We start from the raw sequence: 17572 nt of genomic DNA, 5'->3' as shown, positions 1-17572 counted from the left end.
GCAATAGGAATAACAGAATTACATAAATGGCAAAAAAATCAAAAACTTTAAACAAAACAAGAAAAGTTCTCAATGCATTAGACACATAATGAAAAAATAATAAAAGTTATTTAAAATGATCTAGATTGTCTTAAAATAGTAGTTTTAATGTAGTATTACATGAAAAAAAGTTGTGTTCAAGCGATTTTCATTGATTAACAGCATTTTAAATTCAGTGGAAGCAGTCATCTTGGATTCCAAGATGGCGTCGGAAAGAAATAAATCGACATCTTCTAGCTTAGCCTTTTCATTCATTACCCGTATAGTGGTGGTTTAATGCGACTTTTTGTCAGCATTAAGCATTAAAAGTTGAGCGGATGCCGCCATCTTGGATTTCAAGATGGCGTCTGATAGCGAAATTCAACTTCTACTCGTTTAGCCCTTTCACCCGATACCCATTTTGTTGGGGTTTCATGCAATTTCAAGTCATTTACACCGTTTTAAAGTTCAGCGGAAGCCGCCATCTTGGATTTCAAGATGGCGTCAGACAACGAAATTTGACTTCAACTTATGATTTATTCCACGGGTCATTCAAAACCAATCCCTTTTCATTCAAAAAGTCTGTCCTCATTTAATGTACTAATGATTAACAACTCAGAAATGAGGAACTCAACCTTAGCGTGTAATTGGTTGGCTTGCGAGAGTCAAATCGTAGCTTTTTTTGGGGTCATCATTAAACCATAATAAAACTATGAATTGACTCACGCCATGTTGGTTGCAAAATCGAAGGGCACAAAATGACGCCATGTTGATGGATTCACAATGCAAGCATTGGAAAATATTTTTTCAGGCCTTTTTTTCATCAATTCCATCATGACTGACCATCAGATTTGACGAGGCGCATTTATTTTAAGATACTATTTCATATACATTTTACTTAAAATCTTGACTGGCAGTAGAAAGAAGCTCATTATATGCTCAAAACATTGGTTTTTTAGCTATTAATTTTACCAGACCATATCTGAATAATGCAAACATCATTCATCAACCATTATGGTTGCTGGAAAAAATAAAAAAAAAACTCCGAGAACTCACAGAATCGAAAAAAACAAAAATTTCTAACATGTTTAATAATAGCTTTTTAAAAGCTTTGGTGACCAACATTGATGACCAACAATGATACGTCTTGATGACGTTTCTAGGGTAGGGCCAAATAGCCTGATTTTGGCTTTATTAGAGTCCAGGTGATGTTATAGAATGCGCTTTAGCTTTTTATGAAGATTAATGCGATAGTCCAAACGAAATTTTGCTGACCATAATAAAGCTAAAATTGTTACTTGGGCGGTTTGCTTAATGGCACGATTCCAGATCCAACTTAAACAGAGTATTGAAGTGCTTTTCAGAGAAAATGGTCGAATTTGGATGCAGTTTCATATGTATTTTAAGCCATTCATCGTGTCAATCGTTATGAAAGCCTGAGTGATTTGCGGTTTCCTCAGATCGTTAGCCTCCTCAAGTACTAGACATTATTTTTTTTTATTTTTTTTTGTTTTTTGTTTTTTTTTTCGGGAAATATAAGCGAGAACTTTTAACGAAAAGTTTCTGGTTGGAATTATGCCAAATGACCGCTAAAGAATTCGTTTTGCTGTTCATTGCGAAAGTTTTCAAAATATCTCCCCACAAGAAGTCCAACATTTTGCGCACGATTTGACCACCGTTTTTTGTATATTTTACTGGTGGGCAGCTTTTTTACCTTGTAAATTCATTCAGGCCTATTTATAAGTCAGCTAGACGAACCAGTCAGAAAATCTTTACTTTTTTATCACTTCCTCTATTCATATTTTCAAATTGAGCTTGTAAAACCTCTCACATTCCCCTCACTTCATGATATCTATCATCTTCATTTTTATTCAAACTTTAGCTCACTAGCGAATCCTCTGAGAGTTCTTAAATGATTTACCATGTGAATTATGATCAATTAGTTGATTTCCAGCTATTTTCTGGTCTTCCACTGGAACTTTTCTGATTTTTTCTCGATTCTGTCGAATTTTGTCAATGATCTTCAGTATTGGACGCTATCTTAAAAACCACTTAACAGATTGTCACCTTATTTCGTTTACGTAGGCATTACATTACAGTGAAACTACCTGTCACCGAAAATTCCATTAATTTTTATCTATGCATTCAAAAGTTATTCACAAAACAAAGAGTTGCATTTTTTTCTAAATATACACCTTATTTATGTTGTTTGTCCATAAAATATTGGTCCTGTTATAGCTTCTGGTTCTGACTGTTCTACTCTTTGTAGCCATGGATTGACTGTGAAAATATTGTTTGCCGTGTGTAGTATCTTGAACCTTCAAGATCCGTGGTTAAACTAATAATGATCTTTAGTTGACATAAGATAAACAGTAATCAAATACCTGACTACTTAGATACTACATTCCCTCCCTTCTTCCATTCTTCAATTTCCAATTACCTCAGTGACCTTCACTGACCTGAACATTCATTTTTCACCTGACCTTTCATTTTTTTTAGTCTAGGCCGCTTCCACTTGTCTTGGTGTGGTTCCACTGCAAAGTTGTAACCAGTTTTTTTATGGGATTGAATGCATTTAATTCAGATAGTGTCCGATTCTACGCCAAATCGCATTCTTTCTCGAATCAAATGGTGTCAAAAGGCACTTCAATACCACGCGAAATATCCTTGAGAATCACTTCGCAGAAGTCCTAGTCTTAGCCTTGTAGTCGTTCGCCCGATGGATAAATTAAAATATCATTCAGTTCATAATCACCTTCATTTCATTTGTATTATTTCCTCTGTAGTTAGGCTTTACACTTGACTGCATAGTAAAAGAAATTACCCCACTTTGAGCAGCTAGAAGCTCCCACAATTCAAGTACCATGTACTGATTTGCCTACAGCCAAGGATTTATTCTCAACTGCATGGAAACATCATATGGTCGGGATTCGACCAGATCGAACTGAACGCCATCAGCAGTTTTCCGAAACACTTGAGTTTAATGTGCGAATATTTTAAACTTTAGACAATATCTGTAAAACTTATCAACCAGGACCAATAGTTTACAACCCAAGGAACATATCCCAGTGAAAAAAATTACTTGTTTTGGTCTCGCAAACCAATGAGTTTCATAATCTGCAGTTTAAAAATTTTCTCATGGCGTTCAGTTCGGTCTGGTCGAAGCCAGGCCATATGTTTCTACACTTTGGGCAACTGTTCCGAGAATTCACCGTTTTACCGGGTCTCGGTAACTGTTCCCACAATTCAAGAACCCTGCACTGTGTCTGAGGCACCTCCAGCCAGAATTCATTCTCGACTGCCTGGAAATATCATGTGTTCCCACACTTTGGGCAACTGTTCCGAAAATTCCCGTTTTATCGGGTCTCAGAAACAGTTCCAACATCTCGAGAACCATGTGCTGTGTCTGAGGTATTTTCGTAGCTTTACTGTATTTGCATACAAACTACGCAATACAACCGGCACCTCCAGCCTTTTTCATTTGTCGACTGCATAGTAACATTTGTCACCATACTTTTGGTAGTTGCTTAGAAATTAACCCCTTTTACCGGGATTCGCCATCAACTCCCACATGTCGAACGTTCGTCAGGCTGTGTCTGAGGCACTTCCGGGTTCCGTAGCTTTACAGTTGTGCATAACCCACTACGTACTTATCGGCACGAAAAATTGAAATGAATTTTTGTTACCATTGCCCTTTGACCGCAACACAAAATCTTGATATTCTTCAAAATATTCTTCTGAGGTTAAACTGCCGATGGCTTCCAGAAATGTTCAAAATAAGATTTTATTCTCGTCGCCAATTTGTAGTATCTTGAACCTTCAAGATCCGTGGTTAAACTAATAATGATCTTTAGTTGACATAAGATAAACAGTAATCAAATACCTGACTACTTAGATACTACACCGTGAAAAAACTATTCATCGCAAATTAGAGCTAAAAAGCTAAAGCATTTCTTATTACTGTAAACTGGGGAAACTTTGATCACTGGGGCAACATTGATAATCAAGAAATATGTTCATAAGATTATCAATAATTATGACTAAAGTATCCTAACACTGTTTTCTAGGTTTGAACGGTGTTACATAAAGCTTCAATAAGTGAAATTTGGTTTTTATTCAAAGTTTTTTTTTAAATTGAGGCCCTCGGGATCAGAGGGGTGACAGTGTCAAAATCACCAATTTTGAGTTAAGTATAGATACCTATCGATTCTTAAGGTTCATATCCGGTGCAAAACTCAGATTTTGTAATAATTTTTTTGGACACTTTTTTCATTGAATTAAAAATGCTCGAACTTGAAAAATATATGATAAATCGAGCACCTTCACAACTTTGAAGTGCGTTTTCTCGAAACTATCATTTAGGCACTTGCACCCCTATGATCCCAAGCGCCTCAATTTTTAAATTGATTAAACTTCAGTTTTGTTTTACATATATTATTTAAAAGGTCTTAAACGAAAAATTCTGCTGATGAATTGCAAGCACATGGAAAAAATATGGACTATTCGTGAACTTTCAACTTTTCAGCTTTTTGTAAGTGAAGATTTTTTTGTTAACTTTTTTGTTTCCATTATTACAACAAATTCACGTCTTTGAAGTTTAATTAGGAAGAAACTTTTGTACAATTTCTCATTAAGTGTAATTTTTTACTAAATCACATGTTCATCTGTATTTTTTGTTAATTTTCAAATAATTCTTAAAAACATTGGCCCATTAGACCAGTTTCAACTCAACTTTTTTTAGAACTAGTACAAGGATTGATCCAAAACTGATGCTCCAACTTTATATTTATTCTATCATCCTATCCCAACACTGCTGGTGTTGAAATATTTTTCGGATAATTACCAAATTTTTTTCAAATAAATATTTTTACAATTCAGTTATCAGTCTGGGCTAAAATGCATCAAAATCAAATAAAAGATCCACCATTGAAATCTCGATTCCACATGCTGGATTATGAACGTATTGCATAACTTTTCAATAAATTCCAAAAATTCATCCATCCAAACATTAATTTTTAACCAGCCAGTTAATTTTTATTGTATAATTTTTACCCCTAAATCTATGCAGCATCCTTATGCTTTTCCTTTAGAAATATTTTTGACAGAAAAATGTAAAACTCAATTCAAACAAAACCAAAAATTACTGCAATTGGTTACGCTTCACGCGTTATGACATCACAAGTAAATAAAAAACTATAAATTTTCAAACATTTACAGTTGATTTTTCATTAAAATGCCCCTCACAATTCACAGATACCATCGCTATGGTCTTGCTGGCACTTCGGTGTATTGTAACCGATCATCGACACCGCCATTTGCAGCATTTTGTGCGACGACCTGCACGGGGCTTGGCCAGCCTTCAGGGACCGCAAGGAAGTTTTGGATCGCTGCGCAGCACAGCACTAGCAATGCAGGCTCTTCAAGATCTGGAACCAGACCCGGCAGGGAAGTGGAACCGCACTGCTGCCTCGGAATGGTTGCTCTCAAAGCAGCGAATCGATGGAGGCTGGACCGAGGAACCTCTGCAAGATGGTCAGGTAGGTATCATTTTGGACTAAGATATGGTTGACGTTGTTTCCTGAAAATTGCTTTCAATTAACAGGATCCAACAATCGGAGTTGGTCTGACAGCCGATATCATCCTGGCGCTGGGATGGAAGGGTCTGGGAGCAGTTAGAGCCCTTCAGTGTGATTTAGTGGTTCGCGAATCCAATGAGAATGGTTATGAGAACGGAGATCAGAAAATAGCCGACCCGGTTAGATTGGGTCCAACAGTTGAAGAGGAAGGTCCTCGGAATGTGTCCTACACCTATACACTCTGGGTTGGAACCAACGAAACGGAAGAATACTCGTTGGATTTAACTTCTCCTAAAAATACAACATTTTTCCGCGCCATGAAACAAGCGTCGGAAATTGATCCGAGGTACGCAAAACGAAAGAGTTTATTTTATCATTCATAACCATCATTCGGAAGAGCACTTCAGTTGGATATTTATTTACAGATTCTCCTTCGAAGCCAGGGAGTGGCCAAATGGACACTACGTGCACACACTGGCTGGCATGAAGGAGGAACCGAAAAGGTTAGCTCGCCGTTGTGTTATTCATTAAGCCGCTTTAATGTTGGCACTTTTAGCCGGTCGTTAAGCTTCATGCATGCCATTTTTCTTTTTATTTCCCCATCAACAGCTACCACTACTGGCTGCTGTATCGATTGCCAGAGCGGCCGGATACGAAGAATCCTCCCGGAAATCAATTGATCGCTCCACTGGGTGAGTGCTTCCTTATACAATTAATTATGTTAGAATTGCTTTGCTTTGAGTGGCCAGGCTGAAAGCGAGAAGGTTTTGTTCTACCATTCAATTACCTACATTCAAGATTAATTTTTCATTGTTATTCAATCACTTCAAGTTGTAGGGTGTCTATTTGAGTTAACCAATGATGTGAAAGCGAGATATATGGATAAATGTGTTTAAAAGAAATTCTTACGATTGTCAGGACAATTAGGTTTTTTTTTCAATCTTCACAGCTGAAATGCAAAAATCAAGCTTTTGTAGGTTGAAACACAACTGGTTGGAACACAAAGTCTCTGGAGCCACCACGAAATGTGTAAACTATTCAAATGTTCTATTTCTATTCTATCAGCATGATTTGCGAAAAATTTGCAAAAAAATACAAAACTCCAAAAATGATAAAAATTGTAAACAACAGCTCCCCAGACTACTCATCCTAGCAAGAACCCCCGCTTTTAAGGGATTACTTTGTTTGAAATATTTGGAACACTTTGATGAAAGTTTAAGTTTAGAATGCCAATACATAAATTACAAAAAAAAAAAAACAAAAAATTGATGATAAAGTCAAATTTTCGTGGCCATCTTGGTTTAAAAAGTTTTTTAAAGGGCCAGAGACTAACGTATTGATTTCAAAAACTTCTCTGGAGCCACCATCTTATCGAATATTAACAAATTCCTCACTCTGTTGGGTCCGATACTAAATTCTGAAACGATTTTTATTTACGTTAATGTGCAAAATGTTAAATAGAATCAAAAGTAGTGCACTAAGATCATATTTTACACGGGATGGTTTTCTGCTATATTCTAAACACGGCTTTATTTTACACGTTTTAAAGCACGATTCTGTTAAACGGATCACACGAATCAACACGGTTTCTAAGAGAAAGTCCCAAGTATTAACGTCGGATTTCATACCGTGTAAAAAACCTTGGTGAACATATTTTAGATTTTGATTTTGCTATAAACTCTGTCTTATGTTTTGGTAGTTGTAGGTATTTTCACTGAGGTTTTTTCTGTAATCAAAATGTTAATCCATTTCTGAGATTAAAATACCATCCGCCGGATTTCTATCTGCATGTCGAATTTAAATAAATTATTTAACTTGAAGCCCAATCAGCTCATTACCATATCGGAAAAGTTTGTTGAGTTAATGGGACATTTTTTTTCCTGGCCCGAGCACCGACAAGACGATAGCCGTACCTATCTTGGCGGCGAATCGACCCGAAGCTACGTGCCAGAAAACTTTATCCGACAGTAATTAAACTTACACTAAACCTCCTCTGATGGCCAATCTTTGCCACCTGTTTTGTCTCGTAGGATTTTTTCTTCGCTTCCAACACAGTTTACCAGACCATTTTTCCTTTTCTTTCCATTTTTTTCTTTCGAAGGCGTTGACGAACTGCTCGTAGAGGACGGCGAACATTATCTGTACTGGTATAAAAAACTATAAATCGCTTTCCTGCAACGCTCGTAGCGATCGGAGGTCTGGCAGTAAGGAGAATCTCTTCTTCACGAGTCCGTCTATCTTGAAGCTAGTAGGTAGGTATGTGAGGTGTGGAATGGGACGGGAAAACGGTCTTGCCGAGCAAATAGATTCATTTCGAGAAGCAGTGAAATAACATAACAAAGCGATATTTTAAGTTCAAGAACTTTTAGCTATTTGATTTACAGTTTAAAATTGCACAATTTCAAAAACTTTACTTATCAGTTATGAAGTTTAATGAAGAACTCTATCTGTTTTCGATTTTTGGTATAAACTCTGATATTTTGTTATGGGTTGTTAATTTTTTATTCCTCATAAGAACTGCTTTGGTGATTTACAGTGGTGTGCGATATAATAGCATCTCAAAAAAAAACTCAACAAAAAGGCCGACAATCATTATTTAAAAAAAATAATATCATCGTTGAAAAGAGTGCGAGAATGGTTCAAACAACTACTGAAATAAAGTTTTGAAAATCCGTTCGAAGTTTGAAAAAACTAGTATGATAAATTACTTTCGTCAAAGTCTTAGTATTGTTCAACATTTTTTGTTGAAGAATAGTTGTTATATGTTTTTATTTGGGGACGTTTGATAGCAAACTCAAAGTCCAGTTTCAATTGGTATGTTTTAAGCAAACTGAAACCATATTGCATTTCAAATGCTCGTTTCTATTTATATGTTTAGAACTCAAAAAAACTGTATTGTAAAAATTAGTCCGTATTTTGTTAGATTTATCCACATTATTAAGATATAAAAAGAAAACTTAAATTGGGCTCAATTTTTTTAGCAGGTTTTGTCTAATTTTTTTTTCTGGAATTTGAAAAACGGTTTTAAAGCTTCTGACGTGTTTTGATAATCAATAAATTTGAAATGTTGTCCCCACTGTTATTTTTTCAACGAATTATCACTGGATTCAGCTTAGATTTGTCCGAATTTTGTGTTAAAAATTCAAAATCGAATGCCCAGCTCAGATTCTGATAAGTTTAGAAAAAAATTGCCCTGAATTGCCGGCCCGCAAAAATTGCGGAAAAAATGCTATATGCTTATTCTAGTGGAAGGGGGGGGAGGGGCTAAACTTAAACGAGAAAGAAACTATTCGAGAAATTATTTCATGAGCCCCTCCCCCCTTGGCCTGTAATATTTTACGTTTTAGTTTCGAATTTCTAGTTCCGATTTCTTTTCCTAGATTGCTAGACCCTAAGGCACACTAAGGCACAGGTTAAACTTTTTTCCTCATGCGCCCTTCCTGAGCCGGGGGACCCGGAGAAATTGCCTCCAATGCCCTCCCCTCATTAATCCAGCCTTGAGAATAAAATAATCCTGTCAGTCATAGGATAGTTCTGTATGAATGTAAATACCCATATCATAATTTATTGGTTCTTAATAAAAGAACTACTTATCATTTTTTCAAGTTTTTTCTCTTGGTTTTTGTTGAGTTATTTCGGAGTTTTGATCAAATTTGCCCGGATATTGCCAGCATTTTTGGTTGACAATTTTGAAATCCAATGCCAGGATTTTGCCAGGTTTACAGATAAAATAGCCGGATACGTGCTGAAAAAATTCGTAAAACCTTAATCTTTAGATTTGGAAATAAAATTGGTTTCGGTTAAATATACCAAATGAACATTAAACCTCTCCAATTAAATAAATTTAACATCCATTTTACTACAACAGATGTTGCACATTATTATGATTTTGATTTAAAAAATTTACACAAGTTATTTTCAAACTTTTTTTAATTCAAATTTTTAAAAATTTTATTTCAATGTTTGTTTCAATCATTCTAGCGCAAAGACGATATTAAAAAAATCAAAGAATAATAGTTTTTGACCTTTCTGTAAAGTTTTGAATCAAATTTACATTGGTTAAAAGCATTTTGCTTAGAATTTTGACTATTTTTTCGCACCCCACTATACTTTAGGGTGTACCAAAATTGCATAATGTCCGGGAATCTGGGGGCTCCCCCTCCAAATGATAGATTAAGATGTGGAGAACAAACTTTTGTATGGAGCAGACTAAAAAAAAATCATGTTTAGAGGATCCGCAAACGCAACGCAAACATCACATTCAAAAGATTTGATTTTAACACTAAACGTACCGGAGGCGGTCAAATGACGGTTTTTGAACTTTTAATGATTATTACGTCTTATATAACATTTTTTCGCAAAACTAACGAAGGACTATTTTTATTTTTAAAATGCAAGTATTTTTGCGTTTTTTTTTTAATTTTTGTAAGTGTTGCGGTTTTCGAATAACGCCTGTGGTAAACCTATTCATACCGCGAGCGGTCAAATGACGGTTTACACTGTATTCGCTAAAACTCTCTTGTTTCTCTACCGATTTCTACAAAATTTATAGTTTTGAAAAGCTTATAATTCGACTCAAATGTGTTTTTCAGACAATTTTAAGCTACAGACAACAATTTTAAAGTTATTAAAAGTCCAAAAAAATTTTAGGAAAAAACATGATTCAGGAAAAAAGCTGTAAGTCAGTTATTTTGTAATCGAAAAAAAAATTAACTTAGTGCCTAAGAAAGCTGAAGTTAGAAGCTATATGTTGCCAGGCGCGGTCCTATGGGGGGGGGGTGATCGGGGTGATCATCCCCCCCCCCCAAGCGGCAAAAATACGTTACAAAATACCCGCAAAAGCTCTAATGTTTATAAAAAGTTGGAACTTTTCTTAGTAGATGTGCCTTCCAAATTTAAAATTTTCCACTCCGTGGGGGTGTTTATTCAACAAAAAAGTTAATTTATCACTTAAAAGGCTCAATATTGAAAAAAGTCGGTAAACCAAACTCAAGCAGCTGTAACTTAGGATTCCCTGGACTGAAATATACCAAATAACTTTTGTTGATAAGTTACTCAACAAAAGTTTGTTGTTGAGTGTTGATTTCGAATTTGCTATTAATAAAATGCAGGGACTTCTTTTTTTTAAATTGTCACTAATTTCTCTCAAATGCCCAATTTACACGAGCAAATCGCATCAAATTTTTTTTTAGAGCTTCTGAGTTCTTGATTTTGTTTTGAATTTAATGAAATGAAAAATTTGGAAAAGTCATATAGGGGGGTGAAAATGGTTATAACACTGAAATACTTGAAATATTTGTTCTGCTTTCATCATATTGCCTTCAATTACAAAATAAAAATCAGGTTCTGAATCACAGTAAAGATTCTCTTTCGCGAGAATTTTTCACCTTCAATTAATCCACCATTCAAATATAAATTATAAACTTAAAATTAATAACCTATATTATGAAATTCAAAAACAAAAATTTAAATTTTAGATCTGACTTTATTTAATTCTGTTTGAAATGTATCACATCAAACATTCATATTATGGATGACTATGAAAAAAATACAAACTGCTGCCAAACAGAAATCGAATATAAAATATTCATAGTAAGAGTTTAAATTAAAAAAAATCTTCTCAAGAGATTTCAGCAACAATCAATCGAAGAAAGAGATTACGTTTTATGACTTTTGCGTTTCCTATGAGTTTTCAGTGCCAAAAAGGAACAAATAAGTATTTATATCAGCTGTTTCAGGAATTGGTGTTGGAGATAGAGATTCAAATTCATCTCTAGAACCCAAAATCTGCATTCAAAACTATAATACAAGAAAACTAAATTTACATTTTCCGAAGTGCAAAGAATTTGAAAACTGATTTCAACTTATTTAGGAACTCTAAATGCAAATTTTAATTATTTTATCAGCTCCTTTTTCCTGTATAAATTTTGAAAATACAAGGGTCATTGGAGAAATTTGTGCACTTTTCAGCAAAAGTGTAAAATATCAAAAAAAAATAGAAAAAAGATATTTACTTAATGATCAATTTTCATAAAGACTGTGAGTAATTTACCATGAGAAAAAATTATAGAAGTAATCAATTTGTAAAGATTTAACATATTTTTTGTTGTTCAAGTTCGTTTCTTCATCAATTATCATTGATCGATTTCACTCTGAACTGCTAAGTTTCAAAATTACTCAGTGCCAGAAAATTAGAAGGGAAAAAACAGACAAAAAATCGAGTTTGAGACGCAAAAAGCTTTCAAAATCAGTTTGCCACGGTTTTAATTTTTCCCTTGTGAATTAAAAGTATCTCTTATCATTCCACTATTTTTTCGGCAACAAGGCATTCTATCATGCAAAACAGTCAGAAGATCTTTTAGTGATTTTTAACCAACACTCACTTTCAAGATCTACACCAATTATGTCACCGATACTCCTTTCAGCTTATCTACACATCAAATTTTAATTTAAAATTTTGCTTAAGGTTTGATATTCTTAATCTGAAAGCTTGGCTATTTCAATTGATAATTATTGAGACTGTTAAAGAAGAATATTAACAATCAGAATTAACCCTTCATTTCATAATTTGCTTTATAATTCAAAATTGTTTCAAAAATTGGTAATTATGTGAAGGTGAACAAAGATACATCACTTTTCTTTATAATTTATTTGTTGTTATACAATTAAAATTGAAAATTTTGAACGAAAACTTTAAATTCAAGAGCAAATCAAATAAAATTCGGTTCCAGAATTTAGAAACTGATTTTGATAATCGTTTTTTTCTACTTAATTTATATTTAAAGTCTTGATTTTATATATTGTGTTTCCAAATTTGAAAATTATATCACTAAATTTCCAAATCACGATTCAGTAAAATACCTTAATGAAGAATTCAATGCCCGTTTGTTATGTTTGTTAATTTGTTTATCGGGCTTATCGGTGAAAAGTAAAATACTTCCGATAAATTATTAAATACCAGATCGCTAATATTTAGAAGCTCAGGAAAAAAATTAAAATAACTTGAATATTTTTTCTACATGTCATCTCTCAACAACGTGTGTATTATTTTAATTGGGAAAATTTCATTTATAACGAGAAATTTTTAAAAGAGCTCTTAAAGTGACAATTCTAAAATACCAGATATACCTACAAATAAAAAAAATATCAACATTTTTCCGCAGTGGTTATTATTCGCTGGTATAAAAGGATAGCCCTACCGCCCCCCCCCCCCCTCCCCCCGCAACCTCACCCTTCTCCTTCCGCTCACTCAAATGATAGTTTTTTTCACCAGATATTAACATTCCTTTATATTGACTGATTTTTGAAAATTGGAAAATCACCCCCCCCCCCCCCCCCCCCCCCCAAGAGTCGACTCTAGGACCGCCCCTGTATGTTGCATATATGGAACTTTTTTCATTTTTTTTAAGATCATGGCCACAAAAAATTTAAAAAAGTTGTGTAAAACCCGTACTTTTCAATCAATCAACCGCCAAAGCTGAAAAAAAATTAAAAGTGAATTGGAAAGTGGACATAATTTGTCATTTTTTGGCATCTTTAGATTTTTTAGATACGAAATACATAATTTATGACGACTTTTCAAAGGCAGCTGTTTTTCGAACTTTTTATGAATCTTCATTTTCTGAGACAATCCCTACACCTAAATCTTGCTTTACACTGGATTTTGAGTACGTTAACGTAAGGTTTAGGCAATAAAACTATGTGCAAAAGAAAGCAAATTTCATACCGGTTCTAGTGATGTAATTGCATTGGCGGTGGAATGCTTGAAAAAAATATAATAAAAATAAAAAATTAGGTATTTTTTAATTTTTCGCTTTTAAGTTCAAGTGCACAAAAATCCGCATCTTTTGATGATATTAGTATCAAACGCATTTGACGCTAGGTACACATTTCGGTCAGTTCAATACGAAATTTTTGGATCAAAAACATTTTTTTATCTTAAAAATAGCTTGCTTATTTTTAATTTTGATACAAATTTGGTTCATTTTTTATTTTTTACGTGTAGAATTTTATTCAAAAAAAATTTAAAAAAATATAAAATATATAAATTTTGTAAAAATGTTTGGACCCAGAATTTATTTTTTAAGTCGGCTCCTTACAAAAGTTTGTTCTCCACATCCAAATCTACCTAATCTACTATTTAGAGGGTGAGCCCCCAGATTTCCAGACATTATGCAATTTTGGGACACCCCTGTACATGCTACCCACATAAAATTCTCTTGTTCTGATAGTTAAATACTAATTGGATTCATTACAGAGGAAAGAAAAATGCAAGGCAGAAAGATGCGGATCCGGAAAATTGTTGCCCTAAGAGATGGGTGGCAAAGGATAGAAATAACAAAGGTATTAGGGAACATAAAGCTAAGCTAAGCATGAGAGATGAAACAAGAGAGTGAATAAGTAAAAAAAGAATAGCCATCATTAACAGAAAGTGTCTGGTAGAAATTAATTCTGGAACACCTGCTTCCAGTTATACCCTTCTTATACCTAACAATAGGATGGTGAAAAAATTGGCTTTTCTTTTCAAAACACCCTTTGACTGGTGTTGAGCGTTAACAGTAAGAAAATTTGCAGTATCGATTTACCAATGACCAGATATGGATAATTTACGCTATATGAATAAGTCTAGTAACACAACTCAGTTGTAAGATACCTAAGCTTAAATGAAAAAGTAAAAACTCAACCTTTGGAGGGACATCGTTTTGTGTTTAGCCAGGGCGAGATCAGATTTCTGTATGATAAATAACCTGAACTGAGTGCATTGAATTGTCGTTTAGAGCTTTCCATTCTTTTGTTGTAGAGAATGCAATAAGTAGTTTGTAGGCATTGTGACATGTTATTATGTTTCGACGGCGAGTACCAGCGACTCCAGATTTGCTCAAAGTATAGTTTACATAGGAATAAATCTACAATATATAACCGAAAACACGTCATGTGATTATTGTTTTGATAAATTTTAAGTAATAATTTTTTATTATAATGCTAATTCAGCTTACTAATATCTATGCTGATGATTGAAATATTATAAAAAACCGCAATTTTTGGTTCCAGCCAAATAAAAAGATTAAAACCTATACATAAATGAGGAAAGATGAGCCGAGTTTCAATGCAAGCTGTTGGAAAAAGTTTATTTTAATATATTCGAAAAAAATATTAAACCGCAACAGTTTTGCTTAACAACGGACATCTTGGTTTTCATTTTTATTTTGTTGATTTTTGCTCCGAGTTTGATTCTTTTATGTTTAAGTTTAAAAAAACTGAAATAAAGCTCTAACATAATTCTGATTTTATTTAGTTTTGTAAAAGACTTTTCTCTAAGTTGGCATGCATTGATAACTCGTTCGGAAAAGAACTGCTCGCCGAACTGAAAACCCGCCGTAGCAAACCATATAAAATTGAGCTCTTGAAAAATACACACATACATAAACGATTGCATAAACACAGCTGAAACTAGAATTAGAATGTGATCAAAGGAAGTTTATTTTCGAAGCATCAATATTGACAATAATTTATGCATTGTGTATCGAAAGACAAAATAAGAGTAAATGATGTTAATCAACATGTAAACAGTACGGCGTTGGCTAAAGCTCTCAAAACCAACAGTTATGTGCGTGCAAAATGCAGTGTGGGGAAAAAGTGAACAGCAAAAACATATTAGACATTAGGAAGTGTATCTGGCAGTTGTGTGCAGAAGTCAGATCGTTAATATGTTATTCGCTATGATTAGGTACATATTTAGCATAATATAAAAGTAGAAAGCGCAAATGTAACCAGCCTTTGTAGTCAATCTATCCGACTTTTTTAACTTTATAACTAATTTCTAAGCATTCCTTTCCAGTTGAATCAAACGAGCTTTTGCAATCTTTCTAGTTTTTCAAAGTAGATACCACCGTTTGGATTGCTAACATTTGCTAATATCAGCTATATTAGACAGCATTTCACAATTTCCCTTACATCCTTAACGACTATTGACTCTAATCGATAACTGATGCTGAATAAATAGTTACAACTATTCACTATCTTTGAATGAGAACTTGAAACATATTTCCACCAACATCTACTAGGATAAAAATTATCTATCACAAGGATGAAATAGAAACCAAGTACTAAGTCACACGTGGATCAAAAGCAAAAGCAAATATTGAGAGTAAGCGCGTTTATTTCATTTTTTAAGCATAACATTCACTGTAGTTGGCTAGTTTTACTACAACATTTTGGAGCAAAATAATAAATATCTAAAAAAAAAATAATAATAATAAAAATCGGTAGCCACCAAAGACACTACTGCATACACAAATATTTATCAGAAGAATTGAATTATTACTATTGATATAATTATTATTATACATACAAAAAAATAAAACCAACAAAAACAACAGAAAATGGTACATATATAAACAACTAGCTTAGAATATTAAAATATATAAAAAAAACTAGTCAAACCACCACTATCTCATCATGCTGGCAGATTTTGTTCAGATATCCGAAATCCGGGAATGGGTTTGTCTTTAACGCACTCATCATCCTTATTTTTACTTTATCAAAATTAGACTATCGCTCTACACACTAAGATTACAATTTTCCGGCTCGGAATAATGACTCTCCGAATCATGGAGAAATTGCTTAAGTTTTAGGAAACTCGAATTTGTATTTTTTTTCCTTTATTTGGTTACGTCCGAAGAAGTTTATAAAAAACTGTTGACGGTCCCTAGACAGTGTTACAGTTCCAGAGTTGTGTGTGTACTTATGTGATATGTACTTAAATAGTAAGGATAGGAAGGAAGGGATGGAGATTAAGGATTTCGGAGGTGGAAAGGTGATAGGATGAATTTTGGAAAGGGTGGTTAAAATTTCTCACACCAGATTGCACACGGTTATTGTTGCCGATAGAATTAAAACTTCTCAGTTTTGTGAAGACTTGTGTATATTTCACGAAGAAAAAGAATTACAAAATTCCTGCAACAGGAGCACTTTTAGGTTAGATAGTCTTTAGAATATTTTACAAATTACTTACTGTAGTAGCTCTTCGCTATCGTGCAACACTTTTACGGGCAACTTAGAAGAAGTCTGTTCGTAGGAACCTGTCCTTGTACGTTCTAGTCAACAAATTTAGGTTAAGGTTTTCTAGGTTATCCAATTTGCACGTAGATCCAAATAGGAATAAAAGAAAAATAACAACCTAGCAACTTTAGAATAATTAATTCGGATTTTTATAAGAAAGCTTTCTAACTGAATCGAACACGTTTCACTCGTTTCGCCTTCTCCAGTTTTCTTTTTTCTCCACACAGTTCGGCGGCCGGTTCGCTTGTTCGCCAACGGTTGTCACGGCTGACGTTTGTTGTCGACAACCAGGGACGGACTAGGCTCGCTGGTCGACGTGGCGCGCGCAACACTCCCCCCTTCAATGCACCGAAGATCCATCTGAGTTGCATTTCCTCCTACGCCGACGTCGAGCACCGCGAGTTTGACGGATGGTCGCTCGTATATACCTTTAGCGGTCTGCACTGTAGCCCACCTGACTTGCCCATCTGGTGCTACATTAGTGGCGATCACTCGCCCCTTGGGCCAGCAGTTGCGAGGAAACCGTGCGTCAACAATGATCACGATGTCGTTGACCTTGATCGGCTTCGCTTCAGTGAACCACTTCGCTCGACGAGTCAGTGAAGGGAGGTAGTCATGCAGCCATTGCTTCCAAAATTGATCCGCTAGGCTTTGTGACATCCGCCAGTTCTGCCGCAATCGGGTGGGGTTGTCATCGAAGCAGGTCCACGGCAGCATTCCATTCGACGACCCCATGATGAAATGGTTAGGTGTCAGCACAGGAGATTGATCGTCGCCAAGAGGTATTTCCGTCAGGGGTCTCGAGTTGACGATACTTTCCACCTCAATGAGCGTACTCCGCAGCGTTTCATCGGATGGCAGACGACTCGGAAGCAGCTTCTCCAGGTTCTGTTTGACCGTCCGAATCAGCCTCTCCC

At 34.7% G+C, this 17572-nt stretch overlaps 1 protein-coding gene across 11 annotated transcripts in view; it reads left to right on the top strand.

Moving 5' to 3' along the window:
- Window positions 1-16045, top strand: part of LOC129745910 (uncharacterized protein CG3556) — a 154996-nt gene extending 138951 nt beyond the window's left edge. For 10 of the 11 annotated variants that reach the window (XM_055739294.1, XM_055739295.1, XM_055739293.1 and 7 more), the window contains exons 5-10: window positions 5272-5555; window positions 5621-5940; window positions 6020-6097; window positions 6204-6286; window positions 7696-7846; window positions 13852-16045. In XM_055739294.1, coding sequence (XP_055595269.1) covers window positions 5272-5555; window positions 5621-5940; window positions 6020-6097; window positions 6204-6286; window positions 7696-7757 — 827 coding nt within the window. In that variant the 3' untranslated portion in view covers window positions 7758-7846; window positions 13852-16045. Of the gene's footprint in view, window positions 1-5271; window positions 5556-5620; window positions 5941-6019; window positions 6098-6203; window positions 6287-7695; window positions 7851-13851 lie in introns of all 11 variants that reach the window. The other variant, XM_055739299.1, reaches the window with a different exon arrangement.
- The last annotated feature ends 1527 nt before the right edge of the window (window positions 16046-17572 follow it).

Source organism: Uranotaenia lowii, chromosome 2, assembly GCF_029784155.1.
Source record: "Uranotaenia lowii strain MFRU-FL chromosome 2, ASM2978415v1, whole genome shotgun sequence".
In the NCBI taxonomy this organism is placed as follows: Eukaryota; Metazoa; Arthropoda; class Insecta; order Diptera; family Culicidae; genus Uranotaenia; species Uranotaenia lowii.
Note: the sequence above shows the minus strand (reverse complement) of the source record. Positions and strands in the feature narration are given on the sequence as shown.